Source organism: Lagenorhynchus albirostris, chromosome 2 (genome assembly GCF_949774975.1).
Source record: "Lagenorhynchus albirostris chromosome 2, mLagAlb1.1, whole genome shotgun sequence".
Classification (NCBI taxonomy): domain Eukaryota; kingdom Metazoa; phylum Chordata; class Mammalia; order Artiodactyla; family Delphinidae; genus Lagenorhynchus; species Lagenorhynchus albirostris.
This window is the reverse complement of record NC_083096.1, coordinates 99,294,440-99,308,312: the sequence shown is the minus strand read 5'-3', so window position 1 is coordinate 99,308,312 and position 13,873 is coordinate 99,294,440. Positions and strand designations below refer to the sequence as shown.

Below are 13,873 nucleotides of genomic sequence, written 5' to 3'. Positions count from 1 at the left end.
GGTCATTTACAACTAGTCTTTAGCATCTTGCTCATACATAGGAGGCAGATTATGTAGTAGATTGTGTACCTGCTCAGTATCCCATATTGTCTCCAGGGGGTTGTGATTTGTAAATAAGGAAGTTGGTGAGATCCCAGGATGGCCCATGGGATGCAGAGGGTCTTTTAGCTGCCCAAAGAACTGGTCCAATCTGAACCACTGTGATCCCCTTCCAAACATTCTCCAGTCGCTCTGGCAATCTGACTTCCATCAGCATAGCCAGCATTCTTTATTCCTCTACCCCCAAGAAAGAATTAATACCTGGGGAAAAAAAATCAAACTTAGTTTTTTTAATTTAGTTTTTAAATTTTATTTGAAAAATACAATACACAGCAGAGAATTATTTCCTCCCCTACTGCTCTTTCACAAAGGAAACTGTATGGTAAATGGAACTGAGATATTTGGCTAGGATAGATCCTGAGAAAAGAGAGGCCCAGTTAGAAGTGGAATAGACAAAGTCTGTCAAAGAAGGTTCACCTCTCTTTTAACATAAAAGATCCTTTTAGATAATCTTAGGAATCAGATAAAACATGTGCAGAATTTCTGCCATGCAAACAGAGACTACTGAAATTTTCAGGCTGACCAATTTATACTGACCTGGGCCCCAAGTAACTAGAATAAAAAGATGTTTTCATCAGAAAGACATGTGTTTGCCTGCTTTCACTAGACTACCTATGTACATATTTACAAATGAATATTTTCTTAAATGAGTTTTATCATTATTCTCAGTAACGGCATCATGGTTAAGGGCTCTTTGCTGACTTTTTGCCTTATGCATGTGTATCCTTTTTATCCTTCTGAATTTCCTTCATGGCAGGATCATTCACTGCACAATCTTGGGTCCATGACATTTAAATATTACAGATGCCCTTACTCTGATCCTGGTTTAAATGTGGATTTCTGAGGAATTTATAACTCCTGCATTCAGACCAGGTTTAACCAGGTACAGAGATACATTTATATATAATATATAGCTAAGGCTTCCAACAAGAAAAATGTGACTAATTGATTCCTTGAAGACTGATGCTAGAACCAAGAGAACAGATCTCTTTAAGTCTTACTTGTAATCCTGCCTCCTAAGATATTATGATCATTCCCTCCACTTTCATTGCCAGTAAGTGAATTCCCCATCACTGTTATTGCCTAAAAAGTCTTTAATGAGGGTCAAAGGCATTCCAAGCTTTTTTTGTGTTCTAAATTTCTACCGGAACTGAATTTTCTAGAGAAGTCTGAAAGGTAGAAACGTGAATTTTCTGTTTGTTTTTCTGGCCCTACTAAAAGTGCTTTAACTCCCACGGTGATGAAAAAGAGTAAGTAACATCTAATTTGGGAGTAATGGACAAGTCTTTGGTTATATTTATTTTCTGATTTCTGTTAAAATCACAGAGAAAATTAAAAGTTTATTTCCTTTAGCTCTATCAAGGTTGGGAAGAATCTTCTCAGTCAATTAACCACTTCTCATATAAGACAAAGCTACTCTGCGTAGCTTTGAAAATCACAAAGTTATTGTTGAGCAGTACATTGAATGGTTTTCTCAGAGTCCAATTTATTTTCCTTATATTATGATTTTCATCCTTAATTCCACATGCTCAGTGTAAGGGAAGTCCCTCAGGGCCTCTCCTGAGGGGTGGGGTTAGGGCATGGGGGTGAGGGTTGCAGGACAGACATCTGATTTAGGTTTTGACTTTACAAAAGACCTCACATCTAGACTCTTGACGTTATTTTTAAATAGGATTATAAATTGGCTAGTATATTGTTGTGCTTTGAAAAGTGTTCGTTCTTCTTAAAACACAAATGTTTAAAATACAGCATAACTTTATAACTTTATTTTGGCATGTCTTCATTTTTTGAAGTGTAGATAGTTGCCCAGACTTCGTTGACCTCTGAAAGGCCTCGATGTGTCCAAAATGATATGGCAGCTGTGGCATATTTAAAAAGAATACTAGGGTCAGAAAATCTAAATTTAAACTTCAACTGCCTCTTACTAGTTGTGTGGAATTGGGCACATTACTTAACCTGCGTTGTCTTTATTTTTCTCATCTGTAACACTAAAGCCAATCTCTTAATGTTTACCCAGGGTTACTGTGAAGATTAAATGAACTAATAAATGAAAATGTACTTTGTAAACTATGACGTACTACACATACGCAAAGTAAAATACATTAACTACATTTCTTACTTTTATATAATTTAAACTGAGCTGTCAGGGTGTGGTTCTTTGCCATTTAAATTATCTGGAAACTTGACTAGTAAAAGAATGGAGCCTTAGACCACTCTTGAGACCATTATCAGTGGAAAAATGCTCAATAAATAGGTATCATTGCTAAGGATTTAGTCACTTTGACTCTCCTAAACACTGCCTGAATTCAAAAACTACAAGTCAACAATTAAACCACAACTGTCAGGAACAAAAATCCAAATAAATAATTTTTAATTATGATACATTACTTATTACAGTAAAAATTGGCATTTTCCCCTTCAAAAGCAGAAGCACCAGTCTTAGAATTTATAGTATGAATGGTATTTTAAGTGAAATATAGCATAATATTATGTGCAAACATTATTTTAGTACAGAACATACTTTCTAAAAGTAAAGTAATTTCACACACTGAAATCTGTTAGAATGGAAATAAGTCATGCTGAATAATGAAATAAAAACCCCCATGACTTTCAAAGTCCACTTCAAATGAAACATGGTGTGCTGCCGAATAGAAGATACATGAAAAATTAAAAAGCTTGACTAGCTCAAAATAGAAGGACTTCTTACACAAATACGACTCGCGTAGAGGTTTCTTTTCACATGGTCTCAGTGATTCTGTGAGAAACTGAAGTGAATGTTTTATTTCAGAATTAATTTTTGTTCATTGGTCATCATTTTTTATTGAACCTACTCTGTGTGAGGCTTTGTCATAGGTGCTGGGGAGACAGAGAAGAAAGACACAGTCCTGCCCTTGAGGAGCTCACAGTCTAGTGGGGGAAACAGATAAGTTGACACTGATTTTTAAATTATAAAAATGATTAGACAACTTGATAAACGTTTTTGTCATCAAACACACTTTGGGTGTTATGAATGGATGGTGAAAAGGGACGATGTCCAATGCAGTGAAAGACCATCTGCTTCAATATCATGTGACTTCTGCGAAGGCAGTGATGTGGTTCTGCAAAAAGAAAAGAATTACAAAGTCAGAGCCCTGGGAAAACTGGCTTTGTAAAAGATTCAGTGCTTTTACAAATAATCATTAGCCTCATATAAAGCTGTAGCCCAGGTATGTTTAAACTGCAAAAGCATACAGCATTATTTAAATGAGTTGTACATATTATTACATAAATTTGGCTGCTAATTATATATTTTATTCAATATTATTAATTAACCAAATAGAGTAAAATGTTATACCTGCCTTATTCAAAATTAACACTGAAATTTGGAGAGATAAAAATGGCAATGCCAGGCATGTTAATATTCTGTTCAGTGTTAATGGAATTTTAATGCTGCATGTTGAAGTTTCAGACTAATTGCTCCCTGTGAGACAGATGGCATAGAAGGAGTGGTGAAATGTTCAGACTGAAATGGCATTTGCTAGTTGACAAAGATCTCCTTTAAACATTTCATTTTTGATGCATGAATCCAGACTACAGACTGCAATCTCTGTTGTTTACCTCAACCAGAAAATTCTTTAAGGAGGTTTTAAATTTTTTTTTGTTGTTGTTTGTTTAAGCAACTGAATTGTGTACAAAGGAACCCTGCGGAATGGCTAATATTTAAATGGTTTCAGACATGCAACAGGCCATACCATGGCTGCTGAAATACTGCAGTGGAAAATCGACATGACATAATTAATCATGCCACATATAGGTCATGTCAAGAGCTAACTTAAGTGACAGCCCCAACCACTAACAGCAGCATTATGGAAGGGTTTTACCATCAAATTACCTGTTTGGAATGTTTTTCATAGTAGCTTGGACTCTTTATAAGTCAAAGACATCATAAATAGAATTTCACATAATGAATGCACGCCATGAGATTTCTTCCATGTATGTGTAGCTCTTTTCAAGTTAAGGTGTTTTAAATAGCTAAAACATTTTCTGAATGTATGTGAATAAGTTAAAATTCATTTTCACTGAATTGAGGCATATTAAACACTAGAAGCATATTACTAACCACAGCTTAAGGCATTATTTTCTAGGTGTGACCCACTTAAGCCTAGAGAAAAACAATATCAGTAAGAATCAGTAGTGAGCAGAGCATGTGGACCCTTTTACTAACTGCTTGACAAGACCTTGGGTACTTTAATTTCCCATTTAAAAAAATTCATGATGAAAATGTTGGCAAATTCAACAGTTCATCTCTAAGTTTTCTTGAGTTTTCCTTCCAAAAGCACAAGCATGACTTTAGGACAAAAAATGTTTGTCAGAGTTATATAATGCACTATGATTGAGTAAAAGCCATAAGAACTGTGGAAACAGTACATCATAGTTTTATTTCCAGTGGCCCCATGGGGACTTGAAATCTGTGAACAATTTGATATACAGTGTTTCAGTACAAAACTGACAGGAGTGCACTCCTCTGGACAGGACCTAGCACATAGTAATTTCTGGAAAGATGTTAAGATATAAATTGAAGATTAATCGGTCAGTGGCAAATGGAGGGTTGGGAAAGGGTGAAGACATGACAGTAAAAAGAAAGGAAAGGAGATTAAAACAAAGGAGAGGGCTTCTCTGGTGGCGCAGTGGTTGAGAGTCCACCTGCCGATGCAGGGGACACGGGTTCGTGCCCTGGTCTGGGAAGATCCCACATTCTGCGGAGCGGCTGGGCCCGTGAGCCATGGCTGCTGAGCCTGCACATCAGGAGCCTGTGCTCCACAACGGGAGAGGCCACAACAGTGAGAGGCCCGCGTACCGCAAACACACACACACACACACACACACACATACACACACACACACACACACACACACACACACAAAACAAGGGAGAGAAAATGGATGCTGTTCCAAAGGCCACTGGCCTAGGTATCAGTGTTCCCTTAACCTAAATAATAAAGTGTCCACAAGGCTCATTAAATTTGCTGAAGATGATCCAAAGTGAAGGGGACAGCCATCACTTTGGAAGATAGAACTGAAATGTTAAAAGACCTTAATAAAGCAAAGAAAGTATCAGAAACAAATCACTGATAATCAGTGCAAGGGAGAACACAAGCAGAGTAAGAAAAACCAAGGGATAGGTACAAGCTGGAGAGAGTGACAAAGAATGTGCAATGACTGACTGCAGGGAGAGCACATAAATTATCATCTAAACCTGGACATAGTGGGGGAGAAAAGGCATGCTAATCATGACAGGCTTAAACTGGGGCTGTCCCAAATAGGGACACGAGGTCACCTTAGAAATGAGACATTGAATGGATAACTGTAAGTGTGCTATTGAGAACCAGGAAATCCTGGATTCAGTCTTGCCATTTAAAAGCACGTTTTGTGGCTTCCCTGGTGGCGCAGTGGTTGAGAGTCTGCCTGCCGATGCAGGGGACACGGGTTCGTGACCCGGTCTGGGAAGATGCCACATGCCGCGGAGCGGCTGCGCCCGTCAGCCATGTCTGCTGAGCCTGCGCGTCCGGAGGCTACGGCATAGGCCACAACAGTGAGAGGCCCGCGTACCGCAAAAAAATAAAAATAAATAAAATAAAAGCACGTTTTGGTGACCACTAGATCTTCCTTTCACTGCCCATAAATTCTGAAGGATATTACCCCTTTTTTTATGCTAAGTCATTACCAGGTTAAACTTCAAGGGTAAACAGTTTGTTTCCAGACTGACTCCACTTTTAGATCCCAGAGCTCTGGGGAAATGCCTGCTTTTTCCAATTAGTACCCTTTCACTTTCACATCACAATTAAGCTCTAATCTCTGAGTTGATTTTTTCTATTTGACTGGAATTAGAAGGGTTCTACTTGGGGCTAATCATTTAAAGATTGTCATTAGGTAAACAGAGGAAAATAAATAACAAAGTGACTATGCAAAAGGAAGAGAAAATAAAGGGGAAATTTAATAACAGTTTCCAAGTACATTAAAGGAGTATACAGAGAGCACAGGGGCCATCTGTTTATTAATTTCACTAAGAGCAAATAAACCCACACCACAGACTGAAAGGGATGGACCTTATATCTCAGTATGCTTTAAGAAATAAGATGAATTCTCGTCTAGCACAGGAGAAGTTTTTCCCTGAAAGAATCTAGAGAAAGGGCAAACTAATTACTTAAAGTCCTTACCATCTATAAGACTCTATGATTCTATATTATAACAATTACATGCATGTAAATACATGATTTGAAATATTCAAATGGTATAATTCCTATGCAGGAAGTTATGACATTGCTCACTTCATCAGCATTTTTCTCAGTAATATTTAAAAAAACAGAATTGCACTTAATATTTTCAGATCACCTGTCTTGAGGAATGGACTCCCTATGAGGCAAACTAGGTGACAAGGATTTTCCCCTTTTAATCCAGCTGAATTCTTAATATGCAATACTAAATCTTATTAGTAGATGATAGTGCAAACACTCAGCAGGCAAACCAAAAACTCATGCATAGAAGCTTAATTCAGAGTCACAAGAAGAAAGTGGTCATATAAATCATCAGTGCAATTATACATACAGAGGATTAGAGTGGAGATAACAAAGCTTGTGTCCAAAGAGTTGAAGATTAGAATATGCTACATCCATTAGAAAGTGTTCATTCAAGTCCACAGCAAATCAGTGAGCAAAATACTGAATCCAGTCCTTGAGTGCAGAGGTCCCATGGAAAAACAAGCGCTTGTTTCTGAAAAGTAGTTTTGGATTCTTAAATTTGATAAACTCTAAGTCTCTAGCATATCAATTTTTGAAGCCTTAAGTTCTATGTGAAAATTTCTGTTTTCCTATTTATTCTATACCCCCAGTTGTATAAATTATGCTTTGGAATTTTCAAAAGTTACTTAAAACAAAATTGTCATTTACTTATGACATGAAAATTTGGTGATGACTTGCCACCTGACAAGATCTGCCACCCGCCATTTCTCTTTGAGAAAACAGAGGGAGATGCAAAATGAGTACCTCAGGGAAGAAAACAAAAAATAGTCACTACTATTAAGGGCTATTTCATTGAAGAACGCTAATTTCCCATTAATGAGTGAAAAAAATCAGTGAAAAAACAAAATATATTTGAATAAATATATACAAAATTTTATATTGAATAAAAATAACAATAACAACCCAAACAATCTAGTATCTAGATCCTTTTTCGTTGTAATGGAAACCTGCACAAAAGGACACGGTTTCTGTATTCGGCTTAGCTTTGAAACCAATTCCAACACCAGTGCGCTCTAGCGCACATACGTTTATTGCCTTAATTGAAGGTGTTCACAGCGGCTGATTCCCATTATCCAGCTGAAGAGCCTTGCAAGACAGCCTTTAAAGGACCTTCCCTGTGAATTTTCTTCTTGACCACTCTCAATAGGTTGGATTTGGGACACCTACAAAATGTGTTTTATATATTATTTCAGTGTTTATTTAAATATTGACTGACTTACTTGGATAAAGTGCTAGTCTATTTAAAGTTCTACGCTGTTATATTGCTGGACCAAATGCTGAGGTTAAATGTTGTTCCAGTTTCTTTCTTTCTGGATGATTATAAACAGCTTTTGTTTTTTAACAGGAGGTTATCAGCAATCAGCTTTTATGCTAAACTTAAGCATAAAATGGGATCTGTGCATATGATGGCTAACTCAATGATTTGTGTACTCAGCTCTATTGGTAAGGAAGCTGGGTGGCACAGTGGACTCTGCAGTCAGGTAGTGTGAATGCCAAGTGTTTGAAGGCGGGCTCCGTACCAACTGAAATTTTCACAAGCAATTTAACCTTTCAGAGACTTAGCTTTCTCATTTGTGAAATGGAAATAATAATACCTATTTGAATAGATTTTTATTAAGATTAAATGAGATGATATGAACAAAGGTCCTTGTCTCTACTCAAACATATCATTATATCGATAGTTGTCTGTAAAAGCCAGAGAAACAAGATAAAAAAGTAAAAGAAAAGAAAGAAAAAGACAGAGGATGAAGTCAAGAAGATTTTTATAATTGGTTGGAATTTCACAATGCTATAGTCTACAATTCTAATATCCAAACAAACTTTAAAACCCAAATGTTTCTGGTAAAATTGGTGCAAATTCATTTGGTGGTAAAAAACAAACCTGAATAGCTGTGAGGCAATTTGTACTCTGTTATGCTGTGGAAATATCCATCTTTGATTACAAAGTGATGCCCAAGATCCTGCTTGTGTAACAGAATACACAGTACTTTTCCCTAAAATATAAAATATTTTAATCCTGAAAAACACCTAGCACTAATGATTTAGGATAAGGAATCATGGCCCTATAATAATCAACAATTATTACAGACACAACCTACATTTTATCAGGGGAAGGTGGATGGATGTCATACTCCCAAATATTGGCTATCTTTATTTTGCATTTGCTTCCTTCCTTCCTTCACTGTGTCTCTTGATGAAGGCAAAATGGGTAGGAGAACAGAGAAGGAAGAAAAGCAGTAGCATATGAAGTGTGTGCTCTTAGACTCTACTTTGTCACATTGTTTTCCTCCTGGTAGGTTGTGAACTTGGTGAGTATTTTAGAAAAGAGAAATGATGTTAGGTCCATATTAGAAGAAATTATTAGAGAACTTCAAACTTGAGACTATGAAACGTTGTAAAGTTCATCTAAGCAATTTCTTGTTTTAAAAAGTTGGGGATGTGAAGACATAAAAGATAAATGTGATAGAACCAGAGTTCTCTCAGGAAAGATGACTTTTGGGGAACTATTTCTTTTTTTTATAGTGGTTCTGTTTCAATTCAGAGTTTTATATTAGTTCAGAGTTTTGTTTCTTCGCAGGAATTTCCTTTTACACCAGTCTGAGAACCACTGCCAAAAGGTACAGAAAAGTGATTAGTCAGCAATGTGAGCACTGCCACGTATATACAATCAATTCTTAAAATATTATTTATCTGGTTAAAAAGAGCATTGCCTAAAAAAGCAGTAATCCTGAATGGTTCTCCAAAAAAAAAAAAATCTCTGTGTTTAAATACTTCTGGGAACAGCTGCACATTATTTCCCTTGCTTAGAACTTCATGGGGCATAAGGTATTGAGAAGATGTGTAATAAACTCTTGGGTTTCACTGTAACTCAATGTTTCCCAATGCACCGACATGAAACTCCATGTAAGTCTATTAATACTAATGTGTTTATGGTCCTTAGTGGATGTGGGTATCCCTGGACTCTATCTAAAGTTTCTTAACTTCCCTAACTCTAAGGACCTGTCTAACATACCTTTAGCCCATATTCACAACTATGTTCTCAACCATCAACTCAATGTACCTCCTGGCCTACCTCCCTCATACTACAAAGTTTCTTTGGCCATTTTAGAAATTTCCCAACCAATAATTGTGCATCTGCTCCAGCTCATCTTGCTTCTTTTCAATTCTATTTCTATTACATTCATTCTGGACCCCATTTGAACTCTCTTTAATGGCATCCTCAAGTCTCTTGCCCCAGTGCTCTTACCTCACTTGCCAAATAAAACCTTGGTGCAAGCTGGTTCCTCTATCTGGAATATTTTTCTCTCCTTCTCCCATGGCCACCAGTCCTTCAGATCTCTGCTTAGAGGATGTTGTAAGCATCGCTAAGTTTGGATGGGTCCCCGTTTATGTGCTCCTCTAGCATAGCTATCATCACCCTGTTCTGAATTTGCTTATAAAATTATTTATAAAATCTATAAAAGTACAGACTCATGAGACTGTAAACTCATGAGTCCTGGGAAAGGTACCATAGTGCTGCTTATTTGATATTTGTTACATATTTCATATATTACAAACCTAGTAACAAATAAAATTTTACTATACATAACAAATGATGGTAAAAAATGTAACTCACCCATAAATTGTACCCATGCCTTCTTTTACACTAGTATTTTAATCTAACTAATGGCTTCTTATTTAATTTCTCTTTAACTTTTTAAAACGCATTATATTTGCTAAATAAGCAGCCCAATGCTACTTGACAGAGAAGAATCAGAGGATGTGGGTAATGAATCAAGTGCATGATAAGTTCTTGTATAACCAGGAGCTGATTAGAACTCTTTATTTAAAAACTTGCCTATTTTCAGAAAGAGGTACCAGTCAATAAAAATCTGGATGAGCTACATCAAGAGTAATTTCAGAACCATTCAAACCCATAAGGGCCATTAGGCATGACACAGATACTTCAGAAAAATTTTGTAAAGGTAAACATATTGAATATATTTACCATACAAACCAACAATCCCATTCCTACGTATTTATCCAAGAGATTGAAAAATATACATTTTCACAAAAACCTGTGCATGAATTTTTATATCAGCTTTATTCATAATTGGGAAAAACTGGAAACAGCCCAAATATCCTTCAATTGGTAAATGGATTTTAAAAAATGGTGGTACATCCTATACAACAGAATACCACTCAGCAATAAAAAAGGAAAAAAAGAAACCAGGTAACAACATGAATGAATTTCAAATGCATTATGCAAGGTGAAAGAAGACTCAAAAGGCTACATACTATATGAATCCATTTATATGACATCCTGGAAAAGGTAAAACTATAGGAACAGAAAAAAGATAGTGGTTGCCAGGGGTTGGGGGCTAAAGGAGGGGTTGGCTACCATTTTAGGGTGATAGAAATGTTCTATAACTTGATTGTGGTTATGATTACATGATGCTAGGCATTTGTCAAAACTCATAAAACTATATGCTAAAAAGGGAATTTTATAGGATGTAAATTATGCCTTTAATAAACCCCAATTAAAAAAAGGAGTACCATTAAGCCACTCTATGAATTAAGTCTAAGGACCAAGTGATGACTAGAATTTGATTTGTCAGTTATTGAACTATTGTTTCAATATTTGTTTCAGTCACAAAAAGTGAAATACAAAATAAATGTATGGGAAGGTATTCAAAAGATGCAAATTAAAATGAGGTACTTCATTTATTTTTGACCTATAAGATTGGTGAAGATTTTTAAGAACAATATTCTCCATTCTTGGTTTGATGTGAATCAAACCAAAAACCTTAAGAGTACTCATCCTCTTTTTTTCCAGCATTTCCACTTCTATAAATGTATCTTAAATAAGTTATTAATTGAACTTACAAATATATCTATTTTAGAGATGTTTACCCTAGTATTGTTTATAATTGTGGGAAATTGGAAGTGGAAGCAATCCTTTGCCTAACAAAGGTAATGATTAATTTATATGGATTAAAGCTTTTCAATGTAATTCTATGTGTACAGCACAGTGATTATGATCTGGAGCTCTGCAGTGATAAACATGGAATATAAATAAAAAATGGAAAAAACAGTTCTGTATTCCAATTTCAGAATGCAGGTTATGTGACCTTGGGCAAATTACTTAACCTCTTTAAGTCTCCTCTGTAAAATCGGAATAACAAGCTACACTCAAATGATTTCTGTAAAAACTAAAATGGCATTTTATGTGTGATGTTCTTTGCATAATTCTGGACACATATTAGGTTCTCACTGAAGATTAGCTTTTACAGTTATGCTTGATATGATGATATATTCATTGAGCTGTGAGCATACTCATGATATACTGTTACATGGGCAAAAGCTGGCTACAGAAGGGAGCATCCAGGGACGTCCTGTACCACACACAAACTCAGACACATACTCATGGGGTCTCGAAGGCTATTTTAAGAAAATATGTCCAGTGATTACTGTGGTAGGATATGGATATTTCCTATTCATTACTGTTTTGCTTACCCAGATTTTCAAATTTTAAATAATGTACATAAGTTACTTGTTGCTCCTTTAACAGAAACGACAAACAACGAAAACTAAATGTGGTTGTTTCATAAGACTGGGAATGGGGTCATTGTTTATTTTCCTAGTTTTAGTCAAATAAAACTGTATTTTCTCTACCAAAAATGTTCATAGTGTCATGGTGCTCTGGACTGATTTTGAAGGCTGCCATAGCTTCAAAAGCGTCTCTAGGACAGTCTACCAAAAGGGAACCAATCTGAGAGAAGAGGGGGATGAATGGGTGGAAGAAGTTTTCCATGTGTAACTAACGATGTGTGCACTGAGAATGATTTTTTTAATCCGTCATTGTCTTATTCTGTCCTTAACTAATGACTGCACGAATCATATAATTTAAAAATGCAGTCATCAACTCTATATTTATTCATAAAATGAGATGAGAGAGCTTGTTTATATTCAAAAGTAATGTACTGAAAAGACGCTTTTATAAAAGGCCTACTAGATACGACTGAACAAAAAAATCTGGCTTTTATTCTTTGTATAGTATATTATGATTTATAAATAGTGTGGAGAAATAAATAATGAATATATGTAAGTACAAATAGGAAAAATGACATATGGCAAAGTAATATCAGTATATGTTAATTTTTCTAACCTAAAACGTTGATGCCTGGTTGGAATTTTTAAGCTTCCATTTTCAATTGCCTTTTTTAAGCAATATTAAATTTAACAAATGAGAACAGAGTACGGCATGTAAACATTGATTCACTTCAAATATTTTTCATAAGTGCTCAAAGCTTAGATTGAAGAAAAAGGCCTAAAATATAAAGATATTTTGTTCCACTAACTATTCCAATATCTGATCACTAATACAGTTGTTTTGACAGGTCCTATGTAACATTTACATTACAGTTCAGCAGCTCTGTTAAACAAAGATTTGCATTATAGAAAAGTAACTGAATCTTAAATAGATTGCCATTGTTATTCAAGCACAACATTTTGAAACCTCAAAAGAATTTATCACAGAGAGCACCGTAACGTATAATCATATTTGTCTTGGCAAGAAACCACAGGATTGTTTTGCTGTTGCTATGACACTAATGTATGCAACATTTTATACTATAAGGTTTTCTGCCACGTGTGCTATGTATGACATAGACGATCTGTATAAATTTTTAAATCCGTGAAACATATCTATAAGGGTATCCTATCCTGCAATAAAATGAAAATCCTATTAAGGGAATCATTATTGTTACAGGAGGGAACTAACTTGTGTTAAGCACCTACCACGTGCCAAGAAGCTCATTTGGGATCTGTTAATCCCAATAATCACTCCATAAGGAAAACATTATTATATCTATCTTTTTGGAAAAGGAGAAGAGGAATAATTTGTCTAACCCCACCTAGTTCTAATGTAGACAAACCAAGCTTCAGACTCAGGACTGCCAGCTGCAGAAGCTTGTCTCTCCAACCTCCACCCCACCCCCACTCTGCCTAAATTTCAGCTCAGGCTTCACCTTGATTTCTGTGATTTTATAATCTGCAAAACAGTCAATGTAAATGTTAATGCATGGGCTTTCCTGGGTCACCGTGAATTCCCTTAGAATTTTCCTATCCATATAGTTTTCCTTCGCAGTTGCCATGGGAATTAAACAAACCATGGTAATTTCTATCTGTATTAGTACACACTCCTTACGCCATTTCTAGATTTTTCGAACTGCCATCACTGGTTACCACTTTCACTCAGGTGATGCTTCTGTTAATCAGGAAGTGCTTTCATACAACGAAGCTTCTTGAGTAGTACAGGTTAGTGAAAAGTCCCTGACCTGATGTACAAAGCTGTCACCTTGTAAATTATTCCTAGCATTACCTTCCCTTCCTTGTTGTTGGCAAGAGGGAATTACCTTTGGTTTAAATGATTAGGTCACATAAACCTAAGAAAAAATGCTTAGGCTTAGATGGAAAAAAAATATTTTTTCTCAAAAAGCATTGCCTATACCTGG

General features: G+C 35.9%; 1 protein-coding gene across 1 annotated transcript in view; it reads right to left on the bottom strand.

Moving 5' to 3' along the window:
* Positions 1-3,086: 3,086 nt before the first annotated feature.
* PLPPR5 (phospholipid phosphatase related 5) overlaps positions 3,087-13,873 on the bottom strand; it is a 128,760-nt gene continuing 117,973 nt past the window's right edge. The window contains exon 6 of the mRNA XM_060139523.1: positions 3,087-3,197. Coding sequence (XP_059995506.1) covers positions 3,165-3,197 — 33 coding nt within the window. The 3' untranslated portion in view covers positions 3,087-3,164. The remainder of the gene's footprint in view (positions 3,198-13,873) is intronic.